Source organism: Protopterus annectens, chromosome 13.part0 (assembly GCF_019279795.1).
Source record: "Protopterus annectens isolate FY-2018-M chromosome 13.part0, PAN1.0, whole genome shotgun sequence".
Taxonomy (NCBI): Eukaryota; Metazoa; Chordata; order Ceratodontiformes; family Protopteridae; genus Protopterus; species Protopterus annectens.
In genome coordinates, this window is record NC_056747.1 from 713808047 (window position 1) to 713830146 (window position 22100).

General features: G+C 40.1%; 1 protein-coding gene across 1 annotated transcript in view; it reads right to left on the reverse strand.

Moving 5' to 3' along the window:
• The window catches only part of KIAA0100 (KIAA0100 ortholog), a 2229983-nt gene that overhangs the window by 1256226 nt on the left and 951657 nt on the right, over positions 1 to 22100 (reverse strand). The window contains exon 14 of the mRNA XM_044054400.1: positions 20757 to 21030. Within this exon, the coding sequence (XP_043910335.1) occupies positions 20757 to 21030 (274 nt within the window). The remainder of the gene's footprint in view (positions 1 to 20756; positions 21031 to 22100) is intronic.

Consider the following 22100-nt stretch of genomic DNA (forward strand, 5'->3'; position numbering starts at 1 on the left):
TCCTTGTACGCATTTGTCCAGCATGTGCACCCCCCCATCCTAGGTCTGAGGCGTCCGTTGTGATGGTTTGGCTTGCTCGAAAGTTGTGGAAGGGTAAGCCTGGGTTTGACTGGCATACTTGAGCCCACCATAGGAACTCCTGTTTTAGGCATGGGATTAGTGGTATTTCTGTTTCTAAGCTGTGCCTGTGTTGAGACCATAAATTCTTTAGGTACCACTGTAGCTTTCTCATATGCAGTCTGGCATGTGGGACCAAGATTATGCATGATGCCATGAAGCCCAAGGCCTGCAGAACTTTTCTTGCTGTTAGTTTGTTCTGCTTTGTTAATGCCAAGAAGTAAAGAGGGAGCTCTTTTTGTTTTTCTGCAGTTAGGAATGCCATTTGTTTTACTGTGTCCAATTCCGCGCCCAAGAATGTTCTTGTTTGGGATGGTATCAGCCTTGACTTTTGTAAATTGACTGTGTATCCCAGGGCTTGTAGCAAGTAAATGACCCTTTGTAAATCTGTTGTCAGCTTGCTTTTGTTGTCCGCTTGTAACAGGCAGTCATCCAGGTATGGATAAATTTGGATTCCCTGTAGTCTGCAGTGAGCGATTACTGATGCCAGGCATTTTGTGAATACTCTGGGCAGTAGATAAGCCAAAGGGCAATGCTGATAATTGATAATGCTCTGATCCTGCAAGAAATCTGAGGTATCTTCTGCAATTTGGTCGAATGGGGACGTGCAGGTATGCCTCCTTGAGATCTAGAGTTACCAGCCAACACTCCTTGCCCAGCATGGGAAGAAGTTGCTGTAGGGTCAGCATTTTGAATTTTGGGACAATGATGTATGTGTTTAAGATGGACAGGTCGAGAATAGGTCTCCAGCTTTTTTCTTTTCTTGGCACTAGGAAGAGTCTGGAGTAGAATCCTTTGCCCTGTTCTGTTATTGGTACTCTTTCCACAGCTCTCATCTTTGTTAATTCCGCTATCTGCTGCAGAGCTTCTATTTTTGATTTGGAGGCAGGTTTGGCATTCCTCTTTACTGGTAAGGTGTGGAAGTGGAACCGTAGCCTTGGTCTATGGTTTGCAAAATCCACTTGTCTTTTGTGATATAGTGCCAATTTTTCAAAATAAGGCTAACTTTCCGCCTAATGGTGCAGCTATTTGCTCCCTGTTAGGCGGAGTCAGAGCCAAGTCACTGTGATTGTCCTGTTGCAGTGGCAGTGGTTGTGTCTGTGCCTCGGTTATTGCCTTGCCACTGTCGTCCTCTGTAGGCACCTCCTCTGGATTGATTTCTGCCCCTAGAGCGCCTATTCCTGCCCCTTTGGGATCTTGTGGAGTCAGGAAAGGACCAATTTTTGGCAGGCCAGTTCCTGCTAAACCTTGGTGGCTGAACCTGTAAGAAATCTTTAACTGTTTGTACAGATTTTGCCTTTTCTTCCATTTTCTTCATTACCTGCTGGGCAGGTTCCCAAATAGACTGGCCTTATCCATAGGAGCATCTAATAGCTTTGCTTTAACATGATCCGTAAGACCTGTTCTTTCAACCATGCATGCCTTCTTATCACTGTGCCAGTCATGGCTGATCTAAATGAAGCCTCCAGTGCATCATAGCCACATTTTAAGGAATGGTTACTAACCTGTTGGATGTTATTCACCATTTCTAATACATATTTCTTATCTAAAGATTCATCAGAGGACAGTTTTTAGTTAACTGATCAAGCATAAACTCTTGGTATTGGATCATGTGAAACTGACAGTTTAAAGCTCTAGCTGAGAGAGTAGCAGAGGTGTAAACTTTTTTCCCCATCTCTCTAAGGATCTGGATTCCCTTTCAGAGGGAATAGGGTTTTTTGCTGTGGTCGAGGCTACTGCCTTAGGCCCCTGGGATATAGTTTCGGGGTCTGCAAGTGGGGCCTTGTATAGGTGGTGATGAGTGTCTGGCACCCTGTAAAATCTATCTGGTTTGGCAGGGGCTGGAGGTAAGGAATCAGGTGCAGTGCAGACATCATTAAATGCATCGTCCACAACAGGCAGAACAGGAGGTATAGCTAAGGGCCTATGTTGTGGCAAGTGCAGAAAAGTCCTAAGCCTTTTTCTAGAGTCTGAGAAATCTTGTCCCTGCCATTGGAATTGTTCTCTCATGGCATGTAAGGTTTCCCCAAAGGAAAATTCCTCTGGTGGAGAGGCAGCTGGAATGGATTCTTCAGCATCAGAATCTTCATAAGTGGAAAAAGGAGCCTCTGGCTGGTCTGTAATGTCTGAGTCATCCGCAGAATCGTCAGAGGACACTGGCTCGGGGCTCTGCTCTAGGTCTCTTTTCTGGGGCTGAGAGGCCCTGTCTGGGTGAGATTGGGATCCCTAATTAAGGATATTAAATCTTCTGCCAGAGTAAGCATTTGTGAACTAGAAGTGGGCCTGTGAGAGGGGGGTTTAACAGGCACTGATTTAGCAGATTTGGCTGCTTTAGCCCTGGCAAAGGCCTTAATAGACATGGCTGCAGGAGGCCTAGCAGCACCACGTGCTGGGGTAGAGACATCCAAAGGGATGGTGTCTGATAAATCACTAGGAACCACAGTTGTAGGCAAAATTTCTGAGGCCGATTCAGGTAAGGTAGTAGGAGCCTCAGTAGTAGTCATGGATTCGGCTGAAATTTGACCAGTTTTCTCGGTTTCGGCCGAAACCGAGACACTCGCGGCTTGCTTAACCGTGGTTTCGGCCGAAACCGCGGACCGCAAGTGTCGGTCTTTTTCTTTGCGTTTTTTAACAATTTGGGTAGTCGGAGGATCCGACAGCATAATGTACGCAAAATCTGAGCCGAAAAACTGTTCAGCAAACTCCGACCGACGCCTAAGCGTTCGGTTGAAGGAAGCACAGGCCGAACAGGCTGCTACGCCGTGGTCTGGGCCTAAGCAAGGCAAACAGTAAGAGTGGAAATCTTTATGAGGTATTTGTTTCCCACAAGTTAAACAGTTATTGACTTTTTCTGACATCGGCTGAGGCAAGAAAGAGTCCCCAACGGGGTACTTAGCTTTTTAGAAGTCTTCGAAGTAGTATTCGGTAGTAGTAATCTCTGGATCTGACCGACCGGCACTTGCGAACAGCTTCTGCTTCGGGCGCCACGCGGCAAGAAAGACTGAGGAAAATGGCGTCGGCTGATGCCTTTATACCCGAAGACCAGCAGAGATGACGTCGGGTGAAGTGCGACATCAGCCGAAGCCGGACCCAGACTTTGGAATCCGGCCGACCGAAGGGCTGCCTGACGACAGGACAACCCATTTGTTATGACTGCAGATGCATCCATGAAGGACATCAAGAGGAGCAACAACTACTGAGTGCTAAAGAGAAAATAAAGGAATATTTGGATAATAGTCATGAGTCTAGAAAGGTTGATCTTAAGCAACTATTTTTGCTAACTCCAGAGCACAAACTTTTAGCAAAATAACTTCTGCAACAAAAAGTAGAAAGGGTTGTCAAGAAATTTAAGGGTGCCTATGACAAGAAAAATAACCAGAGATCCTGTAGGGGGTATTAAAAGATATTTCAGTCATTTTATGAAAATTCACATAAAACAAAGGAATGTGGAAACCAGGAAAAGGCACAAATCATAAATATTCATGGAAGATGTAATTATGCCAAGATTATAGGAAGATGAAAATCAACAATTAATAGCCAACATATGAAGACAGAAGATAAACATGGTGATAATACAGTCAATCAGCAGGAAATCCTTCAGGAACAGATGGCACTCTTGTGGAAGTCTAGAAGTTAGGAGGAAAGAATATGTTACAGACCCAGAAGGTTTTGTTTAACAGTATTTTAAATGGGAGGTAAGCAGCAGCATTTTGGAACAAAGCTGTTGTGGCTGTAGTACCTAAAGATGGTAAAAGACTTATCAGTCCCAGCTTCAGATAAATTTTAAACCATCATTATAAAGTAATGATGTCTATAATAGCTAAGTAATAACAAAGCTTTTGCCAAAATTGATACATGTGGATCAATGTGTTTTTTAGAGGGGAGGCACATATCTGACAATATTAACAGAACACTGATGACCCAAAGGGAAGCAGAATGTAAGAAAATGCTGCTATTGTTGGCGAGTCTTGATGCTGATAAGCCACCTGACAGAGTAAGAAGGGATTTCATAAGTAGGACAATGGTAGCATTTGCATTCTCTAAGGAAATAATACTGTTACTTAGAAGAATTTATGAAGGATTGGGAGCAGGAATTTAAATGAGAGGAATTTCCCAGACAAGCTGTGTATAACACAGGAATCAGGCAGGCATGTCCTCTTTTCCTTTTATTTGCAATATCTTTAAAAGCCAATGACAAAAAAGGGACTCTCAAATTCAAGGATACAACTGCTATAGTAATCAATAAAAGCTTTATTTGCAAGATTACATTACTCTGTACTTGATAAATCCAGAAAAGGATATTCTGGTGGTGTGAAACATTTTGAGGAAGTTTAAATTTTTTGGGACATAAAATTAATGAAGATAAAACAAAGACTATAGCAGTAAATTATGTACCCACAACTGAAGAGACAAAGCAATATTCATATTTAGAGAGACACAATAAGATAAACTATTTAGGTATGTAGATTAAAAAGGATTATTTTATGGCAGCTAAGGATGTGTGGGAACAGACTAAATGAAAGATAACACAAAAAACTGAGAAACTGGAAGCACTTGATTATGGATACAGACAGTAAGATACAATGAGAGAAAATGCTCTTAGTCCCTTTAGTTTTATATACAAATCAAGCAGAGTTTACAAACCAACCAAAGAAGATGCGGATAATTAATAATGAAGACTTGAAATAATTTATTTGGAAAAGGAGGGAGGCAAGAGTTATATGAAATAAGTTGATCCTGCTCAGATATTAAGGAAGTTTAAGATTACCTGATTTGAAGGGATACTTTAGAGCAATGCAGTTAAGGTCTGTATCTATAAAACAAACAGAAATCAAAACAGAAAGGAATGATGATGAAACAGGGATGAAGTTTGAGAAACAAAGAGAAAGTAGGATTTTGGATGCTGATCCTTAAGGAAAATACCAAATATACTGAATGATATGTACAAAGTTGCAGGAAGTATTCTAAGAACTAAGCCAATGTAAGAATGGAAAAAGGAAATTTTACAAATAGGGATGACTGCAAGTAGGTGTACAGAAATTAGACAATGGGAGGGGCTAGAAGTCACTGGAGAAAATTAGCAAAAGAACCTTTTTTTTTACAAGCAAATAACTAGAGAGGGAAAGGTAATAGAGTGGGATGAGGCTAAACAGAAGGCTGGATTGCAGACTCGAAACTGCCTCCCCAATCACAGTACAAGTCCCTATCAGTTGATCGAGTTTTCAGAAACTCCAACTCCATATGGTCAAGACCATATGATAGAGTTTTTGAAAACTTGAAATTTTTGAATGAAGATCACGGTACAGCGAGGATCAGGAAATGTACCCTTTTCTTCACTGTAGTGTGACCTTGAGTTGGTACGATTAACTAGCAGGGGGTGTGGGGGGAGAAGGTAGATTTTTTGTGGGTTTTTTTTTCTTTTTTAATGTCCAAGTTTTCGGAAACTCTATCTTATGCTCTCTTCAACATTTCTGGGGTTTCCAAAAAGTCAGTTGTCTGATATAGACCTCAGAGTATAAGCAAACAGACAGGATAGTGCCAAGTTAAAGACCAGCTCTGGTAGTGGCTTTAAAAGAGTCTAGAACAGAGGCAGATGTTAAAAAATGGATAATTAGCATGATATATAAAATACTGCTGTTAACTATAAAAATCAATCATAGGACGTTAGACAAGATTGGGAAGATAGACTTCTTCTTCTTTCGGCTTTTCCCAGTTAGGGGTCGCCACAGCGGATCATCTGTCCGCTCATGATTGGCAGTGGAGTTTTACAGTGTCGAGTTGCCAGTCCAGCGCCCAACCTTCCACAGAAGGCACACACATGCACACACACTCCTAGGGCCAATTTAGAGTATCCAATCCACCTACTGCATGTCTTTGGGATGTGAAGAAACTGGAGCACCTGGAGAAAACCCACGTGACCACAGGGAGGACATGCAGACTCTGCACAGAAGGCACCCCAGCCGAGAATCAAACCGGAGAACCCCTTGCTGTGAGGTGGCAACGCTAACCACTGCACCACTCTGGCCACCCAAATTGGGAAGATAGACTGAAAAAGCAATTTACAAAGGAACAATGAGTACATCTGTATGGCTCTCAACTATGCAACAAAGTGCAGGATGTTTAGGATTTCTTTTCAGAAGTGTATGAATAGGTATTTTTATACCCCAAGAAGACTTTAGAGAATTTTTCCTCAAGTAGATAGAAAATGCTGGAGATGTGATGGAAAAGAGAGAGATAGAGGTAGTTAGGATGATATTTTAGGGAATGTAATGATTTGGTAGAGTTTAAAAATTCTCTACAGGATACAGAATTTTCTTTAGGAGAAATGGCTACAAGAAAGAAAATTAATTACTTTTAGCTGGGGCACAGGATCTGAATTACCTAGACATAAGTAAGGCCTTACTAAGTTTAATGCTACTGTCTGCCAAAATTCAATTACTAGAAAATGGAAATCAAAATCTAAACCAACTATATCTGAGGTACTGAATATTCTAAAGGAGATAAAAGAACTGGAAGTGGAATCCTTAAAGAAGTGAACAAAATATATAGAAATAAATTAAATTTGTGGGGAAATTATATGTGAAGGCAGGAACTGAGCAATTTATATAATGAAGCAAATGATAAATGTTAAAAACAAAAAAACATGCAGCTAGTATAATGCATGGAAATTATAAATGTTAATATATTTTATTTTACCTTCTATTAAAGTGAATGTAACTGCATTTTATGTGACAGTTTAATGAAAATATTTAAAAATAACTACAGTGCCCCATATCTGCAAGGAATGATTGAGGTATGGCCTTTAAATCCACAACTAAATGACAGGAATCAAGGAACAGCTCCGACAGTTTCTCTACAGTCCACTGCCAGATGGGCAAAATATCCCTATATAGAAAGTTTGACTACATACTTTCAGGCTTGTTTACGTACCACTTAACCAATTACAAAGAGACCCAGATGCATTTTTTCCTTTGGGCATTTCCTCCAAGGATTTGAGAATAAGGAGGCCTGTCCTCATTTGGAGCCCACTGTCCAAGGGAAATCACATCCTGTGAACAACACCCTCCCTTCCCTTCCACAAGATAAGTATCTTTCACAGGTATGTGCAAAAGATTCAGATATAGGAATCGGATAGCCAGCAGAAAGTAGGTGGAAAATGCCAGCACTACACAGCCAACATCAAGGGCCTGACACTACTAAATCAAAAATCATGTGCTGCCTCACCAACTCCAGACACAGCACAGTGAGTTTAAACACCTGCATCCTCAGGCCTGCAAATGGCAAGCTCCAAAGTCACATTAAGAACCAAACATGTATGCTACACTGCAAGCTTAAACTGCCAGGATCATAACTACTTGTGCACTCTTCCAAAGACAGGAATAATTTGAAATACATAGTGTCCAGTTACGCGCCCATAAAGGCAATCTTAACACAATGAATCACACAAGCAATTTCCTAATTTATGTGCAAACAGGGGGCTGTACCCATCTGAGCATCCTTTAAGTAATATGTCCAGAAAGTCTTGGTATGAGGCTAGTTGCTGTCAGTTTTCTAAATAAGGAAAAACGGAGATCCTTCAAAATGCAAGGTTTTAGACACCACACCCAAAAGGCTTCGTAAACACTATGAATACTAAAAAAAAAAAAGCCTAGTAACTACACTTTGCTCCAGAAATTAAACCAAAACAAAGCAAACTGGGGGACCCCCTAAATATGAATGTGCCAAAAAGGATTCATCTTGTTTAGTAATACCTTTCAGGTACCTACACAGCAGCACACACATTACATCTTAGGTTCATAGATTGGTACTAGGCTATAAGCCCTAGGGTCTATACAAGCCTAGCCATAACAATTCCCTGGCTATTTCTTCCCACATTATTTACTTTCCTGGACCCCTGTCTAGCAGGGTGACTGACGTGATGCCTGGGGTGAATTTCCTTTCTCCCATCCAATCGTCAAGGTTCCTCTTGAAGAGGTCCAAAGAGGCACTCTGCTTGACATGTATGGGCAATCTATTCCAGAGTCTGGGGAGTCTCTGGGTCAGGAACCTATCCCTCCAACATGTTTTGTTTATTGTGATGACAAGGTTTAGATCCCTGGAACGTGTAAGCTCTGAGGGATTGGGATTTCTTTAAGTGTAGCATGTCCAACAGCTCTGGGTTTGACATGGCCTTGTATGTTAAGCAGAGATCGCCTCTGAGTAGATGATATGCGACAGAGTATAGCTGGAGTTTTTTAAGGCGGTCAGCGTAGGGCATCTGCTTTAGGCCTGTGATTCTTTTAGTGAGGTATTTCTGAGGCCTTTCCAGTTGTTGCAGATGTCTTGAGAGGTACATACCAAATGGGGCATTGTATTCTATAATGGGTCTAATGAGGGATGAGTACAGTGGGACAATGACCTCCTTTTTCTGGATGAAAAGCCCTTCGTGATGAGGTGTGCCACATAGAAGGATTTCCTGACTGTTGTGGCGATGTGGTTATCGAAGGTGAGACCACTGTCCACCTGTGTCCCTAAGTCTCTTATCACACTTTCTGTGTTTAGTGTACTGCCACCTATATGGTAATTCATGGATACATGTTTTTTCCCAAAGGGGATAACAATACATTTCTTGGTATTGAGCTTGAGCCCATGGCTCTGGCACCAAGCATCTGTTTCTGTAAGGCCCTTTTGTAGAGTATCCACATCATTTGGGATTCAATAATGGCTCCCAGTTTGCAGTCATCTGCAAACTTTGTTAGCCAGAGTCCCTTAGTGTTGACCTGTACTTCAGAGAAGTAGATGCCAAACAAAAGCGCCCCAGGACTGAACCCTGAGGTACTCCACTTGTCACTTGTCTGGAGCTGGATTTGGAGTCGGCTACTTTTACAGTGTGGGTTCTATCAGTAAGCCATTTAGCAACCCATTGGGTGACATAGGGATTAATGCCCAACTTAGTAAGTTTATCTATGATTCCAGAGTGGGGATGGTGTCAAAGGCCTTGGCAAGGTCTAGATAGGCTGTGTGGACCACCTTACCCTTGTCCATGGCTCTGGAGACTGATTCAAAGAAGTCAATCAGGTTCAGGAGACAAGATAGGCCCTTCACAAACCCAAACTGGGTGGGGTCCAGTGTTTGAAGGTTGCCAATGTCTTTGTTTAGAAGTTCCATGATAATACGCTCCATGGCCTTGCAGATAAGGCTTGTCAGACTGATGGGATGGTAGTTTCCGGGATCCAAGGTGGATCCCCCCTTGTGGATTGGGATAACTGTAGCTCTGCGCCACTCAGTGAGCACGAAACCGAGGTGAGGCTATGATTAAACATGACACTTAGGTGAGGTGCCAGTTCATATTGTAGTTCATGTAGTACACAGCCCGGGATGTCATCTGGTTCCATGGATGCTGTATTCTTGGCTTTAGAGAGTGCGTTTTGTACCTGTGTGGCCGTTATTACTGGAATTTGGCAATCTTCCGGTATTGAGATGGGCCATTTAGGGGGTGAGAGTGGGGTAAAGTTGGCACTGAATCGATCTGCCAGGATATTGGCAATATCCTTCGGATCAGTATATTTAATGCCATTCTGTTTTAGCTCAGAGCAGATCTGAGCATTACCATTTAGATTCTTGACATAATTATAGAATGCTTTGTGGTTGTCTTTGGAATCTTTGGCAATTTTATTTTCGTAACTAGCTTTGGAGGATTTTATGAGGCATCTCAGTTTCTTTCTGAGGCTAGTAAGGGAGTTTTTTGCATCCTGGGATTTTCCTCTTTTCTGCAAAAGTTTCCTCCTTTTGTTGTAAAGTTTGTTTATGGCAGGGGACCACCAGATTGGCTTCCTTTTTTTGGATGAGAGCATTTTGGTTCTATTTGGGATCTAGTGAGTTATCACCTGTAACTGAATAATAGAAATGCAGACTGGGGTCATGATGACATTATAAAAAGTTAACACCTTTCAAAAACACAAATACATGTAAAGATAAACCTCTGGAATCACTTTTCCGTGCTAGAGCCTGGACCTGCTCCAAGTTCTAAGATGAAATGGCTGGGTTCCCAGCAGAGCTCAGCTAACAACTGGGGGGGGGGGGTGCATGTTTTGATGATGATGTCCTATATCCAAATAGGACACTGAGGTTACGTTATTCATAAGCTACATTTCTCCATAAGGGACAAAGGTGCCAGATCTGGTATAAACTTCCTTATTCCCCATCCACTGGTCTAGGTTGCACTTAAACTTGGTAATAGACAAACTCAGACTTACATGGATAAGAAGCCTGTTCTATAAGTATGGGGTCTGCAAATGCCTTATAGGCCAGGTATAGATCACAACTCAGCAATCTATAGTAGACTGAGTAGAGGGAAAAGGCTTTAAAGCATTCTGCATAAGGCAGGTATGTTATGCCTTGTATCCTTTTTGTAAGGAACTTCCTGATCCCCACCATAATCCAATCTCAGAGTGGTTCGATGAATGGCATGTTTGATAAAATGCAATCTGAAATGCCTTCTGATGATGTGAATTTTCTATGAAGTAATAGGGATCCCATATTACCTATGAAGTAATAGGGATCCCATATTATCAACATGGTAATTAGCAGGGATGGTTGACTTCCCAAAGGATACAATTATGCATTTCTTAGCATTGAGTTTAAGACCATGGCTTTGGCACCATTTGTTAGTCAAAGACAGGCCTTCTTGAAGAATGCTAATGTCTGCAAAGAAAGTGATGATAACCCCTAGCTTGCAATCATCTGTAAACTTAGTCAGCCATAAACCTTCAACATTTGCTTCCATATCAGCAAAATACATGCCAAAAGGAGCAGTCCCAGTACTGAGCCATGTGGGACTCTGCTAGTGACTGGCCTATTGGTGGAGGTGGCCTCACCTATTTTGTCCTCCTGGGTCCTAACAGTGAGCCAGTTGGCTATCCAGAGGATGATAAAAGGGTTTATACCTAAATTAATGAACTTGTCTATAATGCCTGCATGGGTTATTGTATAAGAAGCCTTGGCCAAATCGAGGTAAGCTGTGTGCAGTCTTGCCATTATATAAAGCTTAGGTGAGTCCCACAAAAAAGTCCACCAGATTTAATAGGCAAGACCTTCCTTTAACAAAGCTGAACTGTGAGGGTTTCAGCACCTGCAGGTTACCCATGTCATCATTTATCATGTCAATGATGATTCTTTTCATGGCCTTACATATGAGGCTGGTCAGACTTATGGGTCCTGTAGTTACCTAGATCAGTGATTGGACCTCATTTGTGCAAGTGAATGACTGTAGGTATCTTCCATCCCTTGGGCACAAAACCTGGATGTAGCCCCCAGTTGAAAACTGATTCAAGTGAACCAGGGAGGTCATGTTTTGTACTATTTATTAAGCATCCCAGGATGTTATCGGGGCACACTGAGGCAGTGTTTTTAGCCTTGAAAAGTTCATTGATGACCTGTTCCCTAGTAATGGTTGTGGAGATTGAGGTATACAGTACTTCATTTGGACTATCAGGGAGGGAGTGGGGGGAGAAATATGAACTGAACCTGTAAGCCAAAAGGTTGACAATGGCTTCTTGTTCATTGTGGGTGATGCTATTTACATTAAGCGCTGCACATTACTGCGTATTTCCATGATGTTAAGGACATGGCTGTAGAAAGCTTTGTGGTTGTCCTTTGTCTGAGAAGCTATTTTTCTTCAAATTTAGCCAATGAAGTATTAATCCTCTTAGCTGCCTGTTTAGATTAGTTAGGGGGACTTTTGGCAAAGATTGTTTTTTTTTTTTGTTGTATAACCAATACTGTGATTCCACCAGGGTGGCTTGTCTTTTGAGTTTGTTTTATTCTTAATACGAGTGGACACATTCTTCTCCATACAGCTATCAATGTGGCTGTACAGAGATTTTGCAAATAGTTTAGCATATGCTATAGTGTTTGCTGGGTCTGAAGATGCTTGGAATTTATCCAGGATGTCACTTAGTAGACAGAAGTTAGCCCTGGAATAGTTCCAAAAGGTTTTTGATTTCTCTGGTTTCTCAGATTTAATTTTTATTTCAAGCAACACTGCTTTATGGTCAGATCTGACAAGTGAAGACATTACACTGAGTGACGAACATCGGCCTCCATGTCTATGAGTACAAGATCAAGGATGTTTTTACCCCGGAAGGAGAATGGACCTACTGCTCCAGAATGTTGGTATTAACAAAGTTTAGTAATCACTGGGCTTGTGCATTAGAAGTGGTATAGGATTCTCGATAGGGTAGTTGAGATCCCCCATGAATATTGTATTGGGTTGAATGATGAGGTAGTACATTCAGATAAGTAGCATGGGTTTCCTGGGACATGCAGGTTGCAAAGATATGGCATGAAACCCTGTTTATGGTGAGTTGCACATGTATGAGTTTCAGTGGGTTATACACTTCAACTAGTCTGGATGTGAGGTTGGTTTTAATATACACAGACTCCTCCACCATGAGTTCCCTCCTCTGCATTAAATGGTCTAAAGGTGTGAAAGGCATTATAACCCTACATTAATGGATTACTGTCCCAGACTTTAAACCATGTCTCCGTTGCTACACAGATGTCTACATTCTCCAAGGAGAGGAAGGCGTGCATGGAGTGGAGTTTCTTGTTAAGACTTCTAGCACTGAGCAGTATCACCTTCAGATATTCCTTTGAAGGTTCAGTTAAGTTGGAATGTTCATCAGTCTGGCATTGCCTTTAAAAGACACTACAGGATATAAAAGGTCTTTGCCAATATCCGAAAGCCTAAAGGGGATAACTGAAGACCATCCCACCCTGGCAAAGCATGTGGTCTGTGAACCATGTCCTCCCAGGCTGTCAAATATTGTATCCTCTCAGACTGACACCAGAAGCTAAGCAAATTGCAAATATCAATCATTTTCTGTTGATAATATAGCGTCATCTTTGGAGAATGTAGTATGCTGCTCATTGTTAGGATCATACCTGCCACAGACATATAACTAGCTAGCTCAATCATGTCTCACTTCATATAGTCAAGGGAGGTACATCTTATGTCATTAACACCCACATGGACTATGACACAGTCATATTGGTAGCTGTGGTTCAATAACCTGAGTGCCTATGTAACTTGATGGATCCTAGCCCCTGAAAGGCAGCTAAACGTGATTCTCTCCTTACTCATTCTGGAGAAGGGGACATCAGTGTGCCTCACCGGGGAATCACCAATGACTAGGAAATCTGGTTGCGTACTGATTTTCCTTAAGGGTTTAGCAGTAGAGGCATTGGATACAGTGTTACCATGTGTAGCTGTGGGTGGTGTTTTAACAAAGTGTTTACATGACGGTTAAGGACCCTTTTTTTTGATTGTGCTGTATAAGAAGTCTTAGTGTTTTAGGAAAGTTACCTGGAAGTGCCACAGCATAAATAATTTTATGTGTACGGTCTTTACCCTATGCAGTACGTGTGGTGCAACTGTCAATGATAACCTCTACAGGATTGGTTTTGGTTGTATGAGAGAGTTTTGCCTCCAATGTTAAAATGTATTTACACCTCTCACATACTTTATCTGTTTTACTACGAATAAGTGGGTTGTTAGTGCACGTCAGGCAACTGCTACAATGCCTCGGAAAAAACATCTCAACCAGACTGGTCACAGAGAAAGATGGGAAGTGAATATCCATGACTACTGATCTACTAGGAGGAGTGAGGGAAATTTACATACTGAATAGGTCGATAAGACAAGGAACTTGATGAGCAATGCTTAGCTACCTGCAAACTAGATGTTCTAGTAGTTAAAAAAAAAATCTATCTAGACAGTAAGGGTGTTTTAAGAGAAACTTACACTGCGAGAGATCGGCATCTACACAAATTACGAGAGAGAACTGCTGTGAGATTGCCAGCAATCATCACTGCCACGTACCATTGAGCACTAACTAAATACTGTAAAAAGATCAAAAAGTGCAGATATTCTACACAGAAACTCTCAATTAATGCAGCTGTGACAAAAAATGTGAAAAATAAGTGCCAAAACCTTGGACAAGATAATGCAAGTCTTGGCTTGCTTGTAGGCTGTGAGACAAGCGTTGTCAAACTGTGGCGCTTAAATAGTAGAGGAGATTCAATAAAAAAATCCACACAAAAGGCACTGTGGCCAACCAAAAACAGCAAGCTCTTATTTCCTTTACACTGTCCTGGGCCAGAAATTAACTCAAGTCCCCTCTACTCTCACTAAAGTAGAACCAAGGCAATTCTAACTAAAGACTGTAAAAAGGGTCAAAAAGTGTAGATATTCAAAACAGATACATTCAATTAATGCAGCTATGACAAAAACAATGCAAGAAACAAGTACCAAAACAGTGGATATAATAATGCAAGTCTTAGCTTTTGTAGAGTTTAGCAAAAACCAGAAACACTCTTCTTCTTGACTAACGTGGTCTAATTTTTAAACAAGCTAGCTCTTTAGGCAATCAAATAAAGGCACAATAAGGCAATCCCCAGCTCAGAAAGGTATAGGCTATCTTCTCCTGCCACAAGAGTGTAGACCACAAATATTCCTAATGTAAAATAACTGGTTTGGAGCCCAAGTGCTTAAACCAGAACTAAGACACTTTTAGAACAGACAGACACAATATACCTTCAGCCAGCAATTCCCAACTCAGGAGGGTGTAAGCTACCTCTCCTGCCACAACAGCGTAGACCACAAACCTTCCTTATGTCAGAGAACTAATTTGGGGTCCAAGTGCTTAAATCAGCACTAAGAGGTTTAGAATACCAACTACAATGCAATCAGGCTACTAACAAGCAGGAAAAAAAATGCAGCAGATTTAACACTTGGAGAACACAAATGCAATAAAAGTAGCTCAATAAAGTGCACTTTTTAAGTAAGTAGGAAAGTAAGAAACAGGAGATAATTCAAGTTTAAGAGACTAAGGAAAATGGCCTTCCCTGGTGATCTCACTGCTCAACAGAATGAGCTGATAAGAAGAGACTGGGACAAGTGCCCAAAATCAGATTTATAGTAGGGGGCAGGTAGCTCAAAAGTCACCAAGCTTAAAAGCTTAACAGCAACAGAGTGGGTGGAAAAATTAAATGCAGACAGAGATCAGCAAGGCAAACAAGTATTACGACTATATAAAGATGCCAATAAATATTTGTAGTTAAATGAGGAATGCAATTTCTCAGCTCCTCCCACTAATTAGCTGGATGTTATTCACTGTCTGAAAGAAAATATTTTCTAACCCTAGCCTAGACCTCTTAAAACTCAAAAAAGGATAAAAAAAACTTAAAACAAAGCAAAATGCAATATAAGAAAAACATAAAAAAATAAAAGTAACCAAACCTTAAAAAAACAACTCCAATTCATCTGAGAGTAGAACTTAGATGCTCTAAGGTGTGATTGGCTGTGACCTGAGGAACCTGCTGATGATTGTCAAACCTAAGGCAAACTTGGAGAACTTTTCTCCCTCAATAAGGGCACCACAAAATGCAGTCTGAGCTGCTGTGGTAAGGCCACTGGAGTTATCCTCTAACAGGCTGACACCAAAGAATTCAAGACATTGTGGTGATCAAATACCTTCCACAGTCTGTCAGAGACATATGCTTAAATAAGGAACAAAAAAACAGATGTCCAAGGGAATAACAAAGGTTATCCACAATGGCTGATAGCCTGTTTTATCCTCAAAAAAACAACCACCTGGCCTTAACAGGCCTGTCCAAAAATATAAAAACACTCCCATTTCTGCAGCCTGGTCCACAAGCAAAGAGAAGAGTAGAAAAGGGAGCGGTAATAACTAAAGACCATCTGCCACAATGTAAGAAATTAATATTCTCTTTTCACACCTATTCTACTATTCTGGCTCTGGAAGCAATATGACAATGTACTTTGGTATCTCTAACCTTTTGCTGAAGATGATCACCAACAATTCAGACTGTAAATGTCTGGTGATAGATTTGCTCCTTTCAAGTTCACTACTTGAAAAAGAGCATCCACCATGCTGGGAGCGAAAGATGAAGATGGATGCCTTCAGGATGCAACAATGGCATTCTTAATGACAGGTGTGGTGGGTTAGTGATTGAGAAGTTCATTCTCCTTCCTAGACAAACATTTGTGCATTTTTTGGAATGAAGGCATGGGATCTAAGGTTAGTGTACATAAGGCCCCATAGCCTTCAAGATTTCTAAAAGAGGCCATCCTGAAAAAAACTCTCTTGTCCCTGTCTGTCTCAAAGAAAATGGTCTTTGCATCTTGAGATTACTCAGAGGATTGACTTGGAGGGAGTACACTGCCCCTATCAGTAAAGAAGTAAGTTTACATATGGTCTCAACAAACAGGTGAGGCTGCAATATCTATGTGTCACATATCAAGCTGATTCAGTGCTAGAACAAGGAAACCCTGCACCTGGCCTAACTCTGACATCAGGCCATATTCGGCAACGGTGCATATCCCACACACATGACAAGTTTTCACCAATCATCTGCATGTCATCTAGGCCCTGAAAAGCAAAACTGCGGTGTATGCAGACTTGCTGGACACCCTTCAACTTGGGTCAAAAGACCATAAAAAAAAAAAAAACACTGACAAAGACTGATAACCAGCTTCCCTAACAAGAAGAAGAATTACTTCACTTACTGCACCCCATAATCATGGCAGCTTTGGACTCTGGACTCCAACCAAGGACTGAGTAGCACTTTCTCTCCATAATGCACATGCAGGCTGTGGTCAGGGTTCATCTCCTCTGGGCCACTCATAATCAGAAAAAGGAAGAGAAGCTAGGGCAAGACTGAGCCAACATTAACTAAACAGAAGCTCATCACATTAAGGAAAGCCAGTTCCACTGGTCTAGAGGGATAAAAGATTGATGAAGGCCCACACAACCCAAGTACATTTAGTAGCTCAGGCATTTGGATGTAGATGGTACACAAAGACAGATATGCCAATCCAAGGGGAGCATGTGGCAGGGCAGAGGAGGCTGCACATGTCACAAGCTCTTATAAGAAAACTAGAACTGCACAGGTGTCTTAGTCGGGGGCTTGGCTGATCAAGCCACCATCTAGTGGTATGGGGCAAGGGGTGTTCTGGTTTTCTGCTGTGATGTAGGTAATTAGTCTTCCATACACAAGGGCTAGGAATAGGCTACTCAAAAACGTCATCACAAATGAGATGCTAGCAAAAACTCAAGCAATCCTCATCATCACCTGAATGACAGACCCCCAGACAGCTTTTCCCTCTGTGGTCATGGGAAATCCGTACCATGAAGGAACAAATGCAGTCGAGCCCACTTAGTTGAGGCTGGATGGTCAAAAGGGACAAAAAATGCAGAAGAAAATGTCCTTACGACCATTATAAGAATGACTTGTCTCCAGGAGGCAAGGCTAAAGCCCATTTTTCAAGCTTTGTGATTGTGCTATAACTGGGATCTGGATCTGCACACACACATTCCCTGATGAAGTCTACCCACCAAGCTTTGCTACCTCTGATAGCACTTCAGTCAAGCTCTGGAGCTGCAGACAGCTCCTGTCAATCTCACCATCAGAAACTCTTAAATTCCTCTATCTTCTTGTTACAAATACAGATCAAGAACTTCACCACCACTATTTGCAGGAGGAAGGGTTGAAACAATGACACTTATGTTTCTGGTGACTCTCTTCCTAAACACAATAAAGACAGTGCTGCAGTGTTTTTGATTAGTTATTTGACAGCCACTGGACACTACAGATTTCTCTAGGTATCAAAAATAAGATCTTTTTGGCAACAGATCCCAGCATCCAAACGTCACAAAAGAAGTAATGGACTCGCATGTTACATGTGCTTATATAGTTTACATGTGATACCATGGGAAATGGGCTCCTGCATGTAAAGGGGGCTTGAAGAAGTAAGTATGACTGCTGAAGAGATCAAACCTATCTCACAACTTGTCATAAGGGTCTAAATGTCTGATAAAGTCAAGTAGAATCCAGCACAAAATATGTCACTGTACAAACCTTTTAGAACATAAATACGATTATTCAAAAACTGAAGTCTAAAATGGTAACAGTTTCAGAATTTGGTTAATTAAGACAAGCTGAAATGAGTCATATTTAATGACTTATGCAAGGTACTCATGGCTGATGCACAACCATTTTAATGGATGAAGGGGAAAGAAGTACACCTTTATACTGGGAATCCAAACATATCTGATTAACAGAACCACTTAAGCTGAAGAAACTCTAACTGATAGGAAAGGCAGTGCCGTGCTTCTTACAACACTGGTCTCAGAACTTGTTAAAGGTGACAATGGCAAGCTCATTTTACTGTACAAAGTCGATGATAAACATTCCAAGGCTGATGCTATCGCATCTACTTCTTCTGTAACGGACAAAATGCTACAATTGGAGAGATATAGCATAAAAAGAATCAATACAAATCAAAGGAAAACAGACTTTGCGATCAGGGACAAGCAGCAGATTACACAATGATAAAATGGGGATATTTATCCACGGGGTCTTAAACTCCCTTAGAGCTGGGATGTACCAGTCAAAACACAGTGTCTACACATCCGTACTTTTTATCTAAACATGTATGCGTGTGTGTGTGTGTGTATGTGTATACACATAAAGTTTATATATATATATATATATATATATATATATATATATATATATATATATATATATATATATAAAGAGAGAGAGAGATCTACACACACACACACATATATATAGAGACATACTATGTGTATATACAGATGAAATTATACACAGTGTGTCCCTGTGTATGTCTATACAAATACACACAAACGCCCACTATGGAACACACCTTTCAGCTGTCCAGAACTTTGTAGCATGCCAAGATTTTTGACTCGTACTTTTGGTCTGTTCCTCAAAAAATGTATATTTTCTCTGTCAAATCATTTAGGATTGACATCACTAAATGACAGACATTTTATTTTCAGACTTCATGTACTTCAGAAAATATATGGTAAAGCAAACCCTGTTAATCTATAAACTTTCAAAGACTATAAGAGCAATGTTTATAATCTATCCCCAATTTTGGGCCTTTTAACCCTCCAATATTTTTGGCTTTGTCATAAATTACTGTACTAAGACTTTGAGAGGTATGCTAATGAGTATATATGGAATTGTCAGATTATTTATCATTGTACCACATTCCACTGAAAAATTACACTGATAGAATGCTTCATTCTAAATTACTTCTAAAATACAACCCCCCCCCAAAAAAAAAAAATGTTTCGCTGTTGGGGGGAGCCCCTTTGAACCCCCACACTCCTGCTAAATTCTGAGATAGCACAACATTGTGAAAAAAAGAAAATTCTTCATTAACCCTACTACTGATTACCTCTATCACCTTCACTCACCCACTGGTAAACTAGCATACAAAAATACACGCGTGTGCACAACATCGTATATGTACGTGTGCGCATATATATATATACATATATATATATATATATATATATATATATATATATACACACACACACACAAACACCACACAACTGATGCATAACACAAAACACACTTACTGCAACACACACATTTTTACAAAGCCTCTTGTATGTTTGTGTGTGTCTTTACACATACACACAAACATACACACACACAAAATATAGACACACACACACATCACTCAACAAAAGCAAAACACCAACACTTATGCACAGACTTACTATAACAAATTTCTGACACCTTCACAGCTTTAATACCACCTTACCGCAAAACTAACTGATGACGGAAAACTCAACAAAAGATGTCATGCATTCCCGTTTTGACTTGTATTATAAAATACACATGTACTTATTTATTTTTCTTTTAATGGGAACTTCTAAATTTTTCCATTTAGTACCTGTCACCGCTTAGTTTTTTAAAACATTTGCTCAGGATTCCCCCTGCCATTCTAATGAATTCAGACAAGTCATATCTTGTAGTAGTCTATACTGTGCCATCAGGAGCAGGCTGTTTAACTCCTCAGAATGGCTTTTTAATTTAAAAGTAAATCTCGAACAATCACTTCCAGGAATCCAAACACTATCCAAACGACTGAAACCACGAAAAGATTCCAAGAAAAACTGTGACAGGATCCAATATTAAATAAAAACCACTGTTTATTGTCCAAAATAACAAGATGTTGAGCGCTTTCACCTACAATACGTAGGTTTCATCAGAACAACCTGAAATCAATTAAACACACTTTTATACCTTGATTTCCCGCCCATTATGCCAATTAATCACTTAACCAAACCTATTACTTTTGAAACAATCAAAATGTTAAAAAGAACTAGTCCTATTGATATCAAAATTCTTTCTTGTGAATACAGAAATAACAATATATTCTAAATACAAAACAGTATAATTCACAAGTACATATAAATAATTCCAACATTTATAAAAAATATATATAAAAAATGTATAAAAATACACTACATACTTCCTTCTATATTTGTCTAAAAATAACACTGTCTGCACTATAAACAGAAACTAAACCCTAATGAGAGGTTTAGTGGGAATGTCTTCATTAATACCAGGGGTATAACCAGCATTCAATCTGATCTGCCATTTAATTTCCCTTTCCCCCAGTATTGCCTTTACATCCCCTCCCCTAGGATTACTCTTAATCACCTCCAATATGGCAAACTTGAACATATCACATCCAACACTTCCTTCTAAATGCCTATATAATGCATTAAAAGTAAATCTCTCACCTGCAACACTGGAAAGAGTAAATATATTCACATCTTCCAGATTCAAGTCAATCTTCCACAATAATGGAGACTTGGTTACTGATTGAGCAGCAGTGGACATCTCAGGCACAGCGGCAGCAGAAGAGTCGTTATGGATTCCTGACAAGATTCTGGACAGACACTGAATACATGTTTCAGAGGACTCCGCCTGCAATCCACGAATGGTACAGTCGACAAAGAGGGTATCCGACTGGGGCTGGGACTGGGAGAGGGACAGTGACTGGTTGTAGCTACCCTATAAAGGAAAACAAAGACAAGGTCAACTTGCTGCAGTGTTCTGTTTGCCAAAAGCCCTTTGAAGCTATACAGAAAAATGTAACCTTTACTCATTTTGTAAACAGCAATAAATAACAGGATTACAGCATATGCAGAGCAACAAGTGATTAGCACAAGGACATAACTTCAGACCCTGTTGCAATCCCATTACTTTTGATTTTTTTTAAACGTTTTTATTGAATTATCAATTAAGACATAGGCAAATGTACATTTACATAAAAGAAAACAAGCCACATTATGATTTTCCCAGTTACATACACTACACATCACATACATTCTTGTTTATAACTATCATCAATCCAGCATTAAAAAAATTGCTTACTTCCTGCCTTCCCTTAAACCTCACACCTGCCTCAGGATCATTATTCTGCATGTACAGTTCCCATAATTACCATTTATTTCTATGTAATTTGCACCTTCCCTTTTTTAAAGATCACACAGTTCTTTCATCTCGGTTACAATATCCGATACTTCAGATCAGTTGGTTTACACTTTCATTTCCATTTTCTAATAATTGCATTTTTTCAACCACCAGAATAAAACTTATCAAGGCCTTATTATATATAGGCAATTCAGAGCCTTTGTCACATTCAAAAGAATAATTTCCTTATTTACAACCATTTGCTTACCTAATACTTTTGACAGAGTAATTTTTGAAATCTGCCAACTCATTACACTCCCAAAACATATGTTCCCAGTTAACCTCTTGCGTCCCCAGCACACCTCCAACATTTGCAACCTACATGAGGAAATTTTTTTTGGAGTCTGCCTAGGGTATAAAAATAACTATGCAAACACTTCCAAGTAAAAATCCAAAATCTTCTAAACTTTGTTGCATAACTGAGAGCCATACATATGTCCTCCCACTGTTCCCTTGTAAACTGCTTATCCAATCTCTCTTTCCAGTCTTTTCTAATCTCTTTTGATTTATTCCTACAGTATTAATATATGTTGCTCTCTTCTCTCTCTCTCTCTATATATATATATATATATATATATATATATATATATATATATATATATATATAT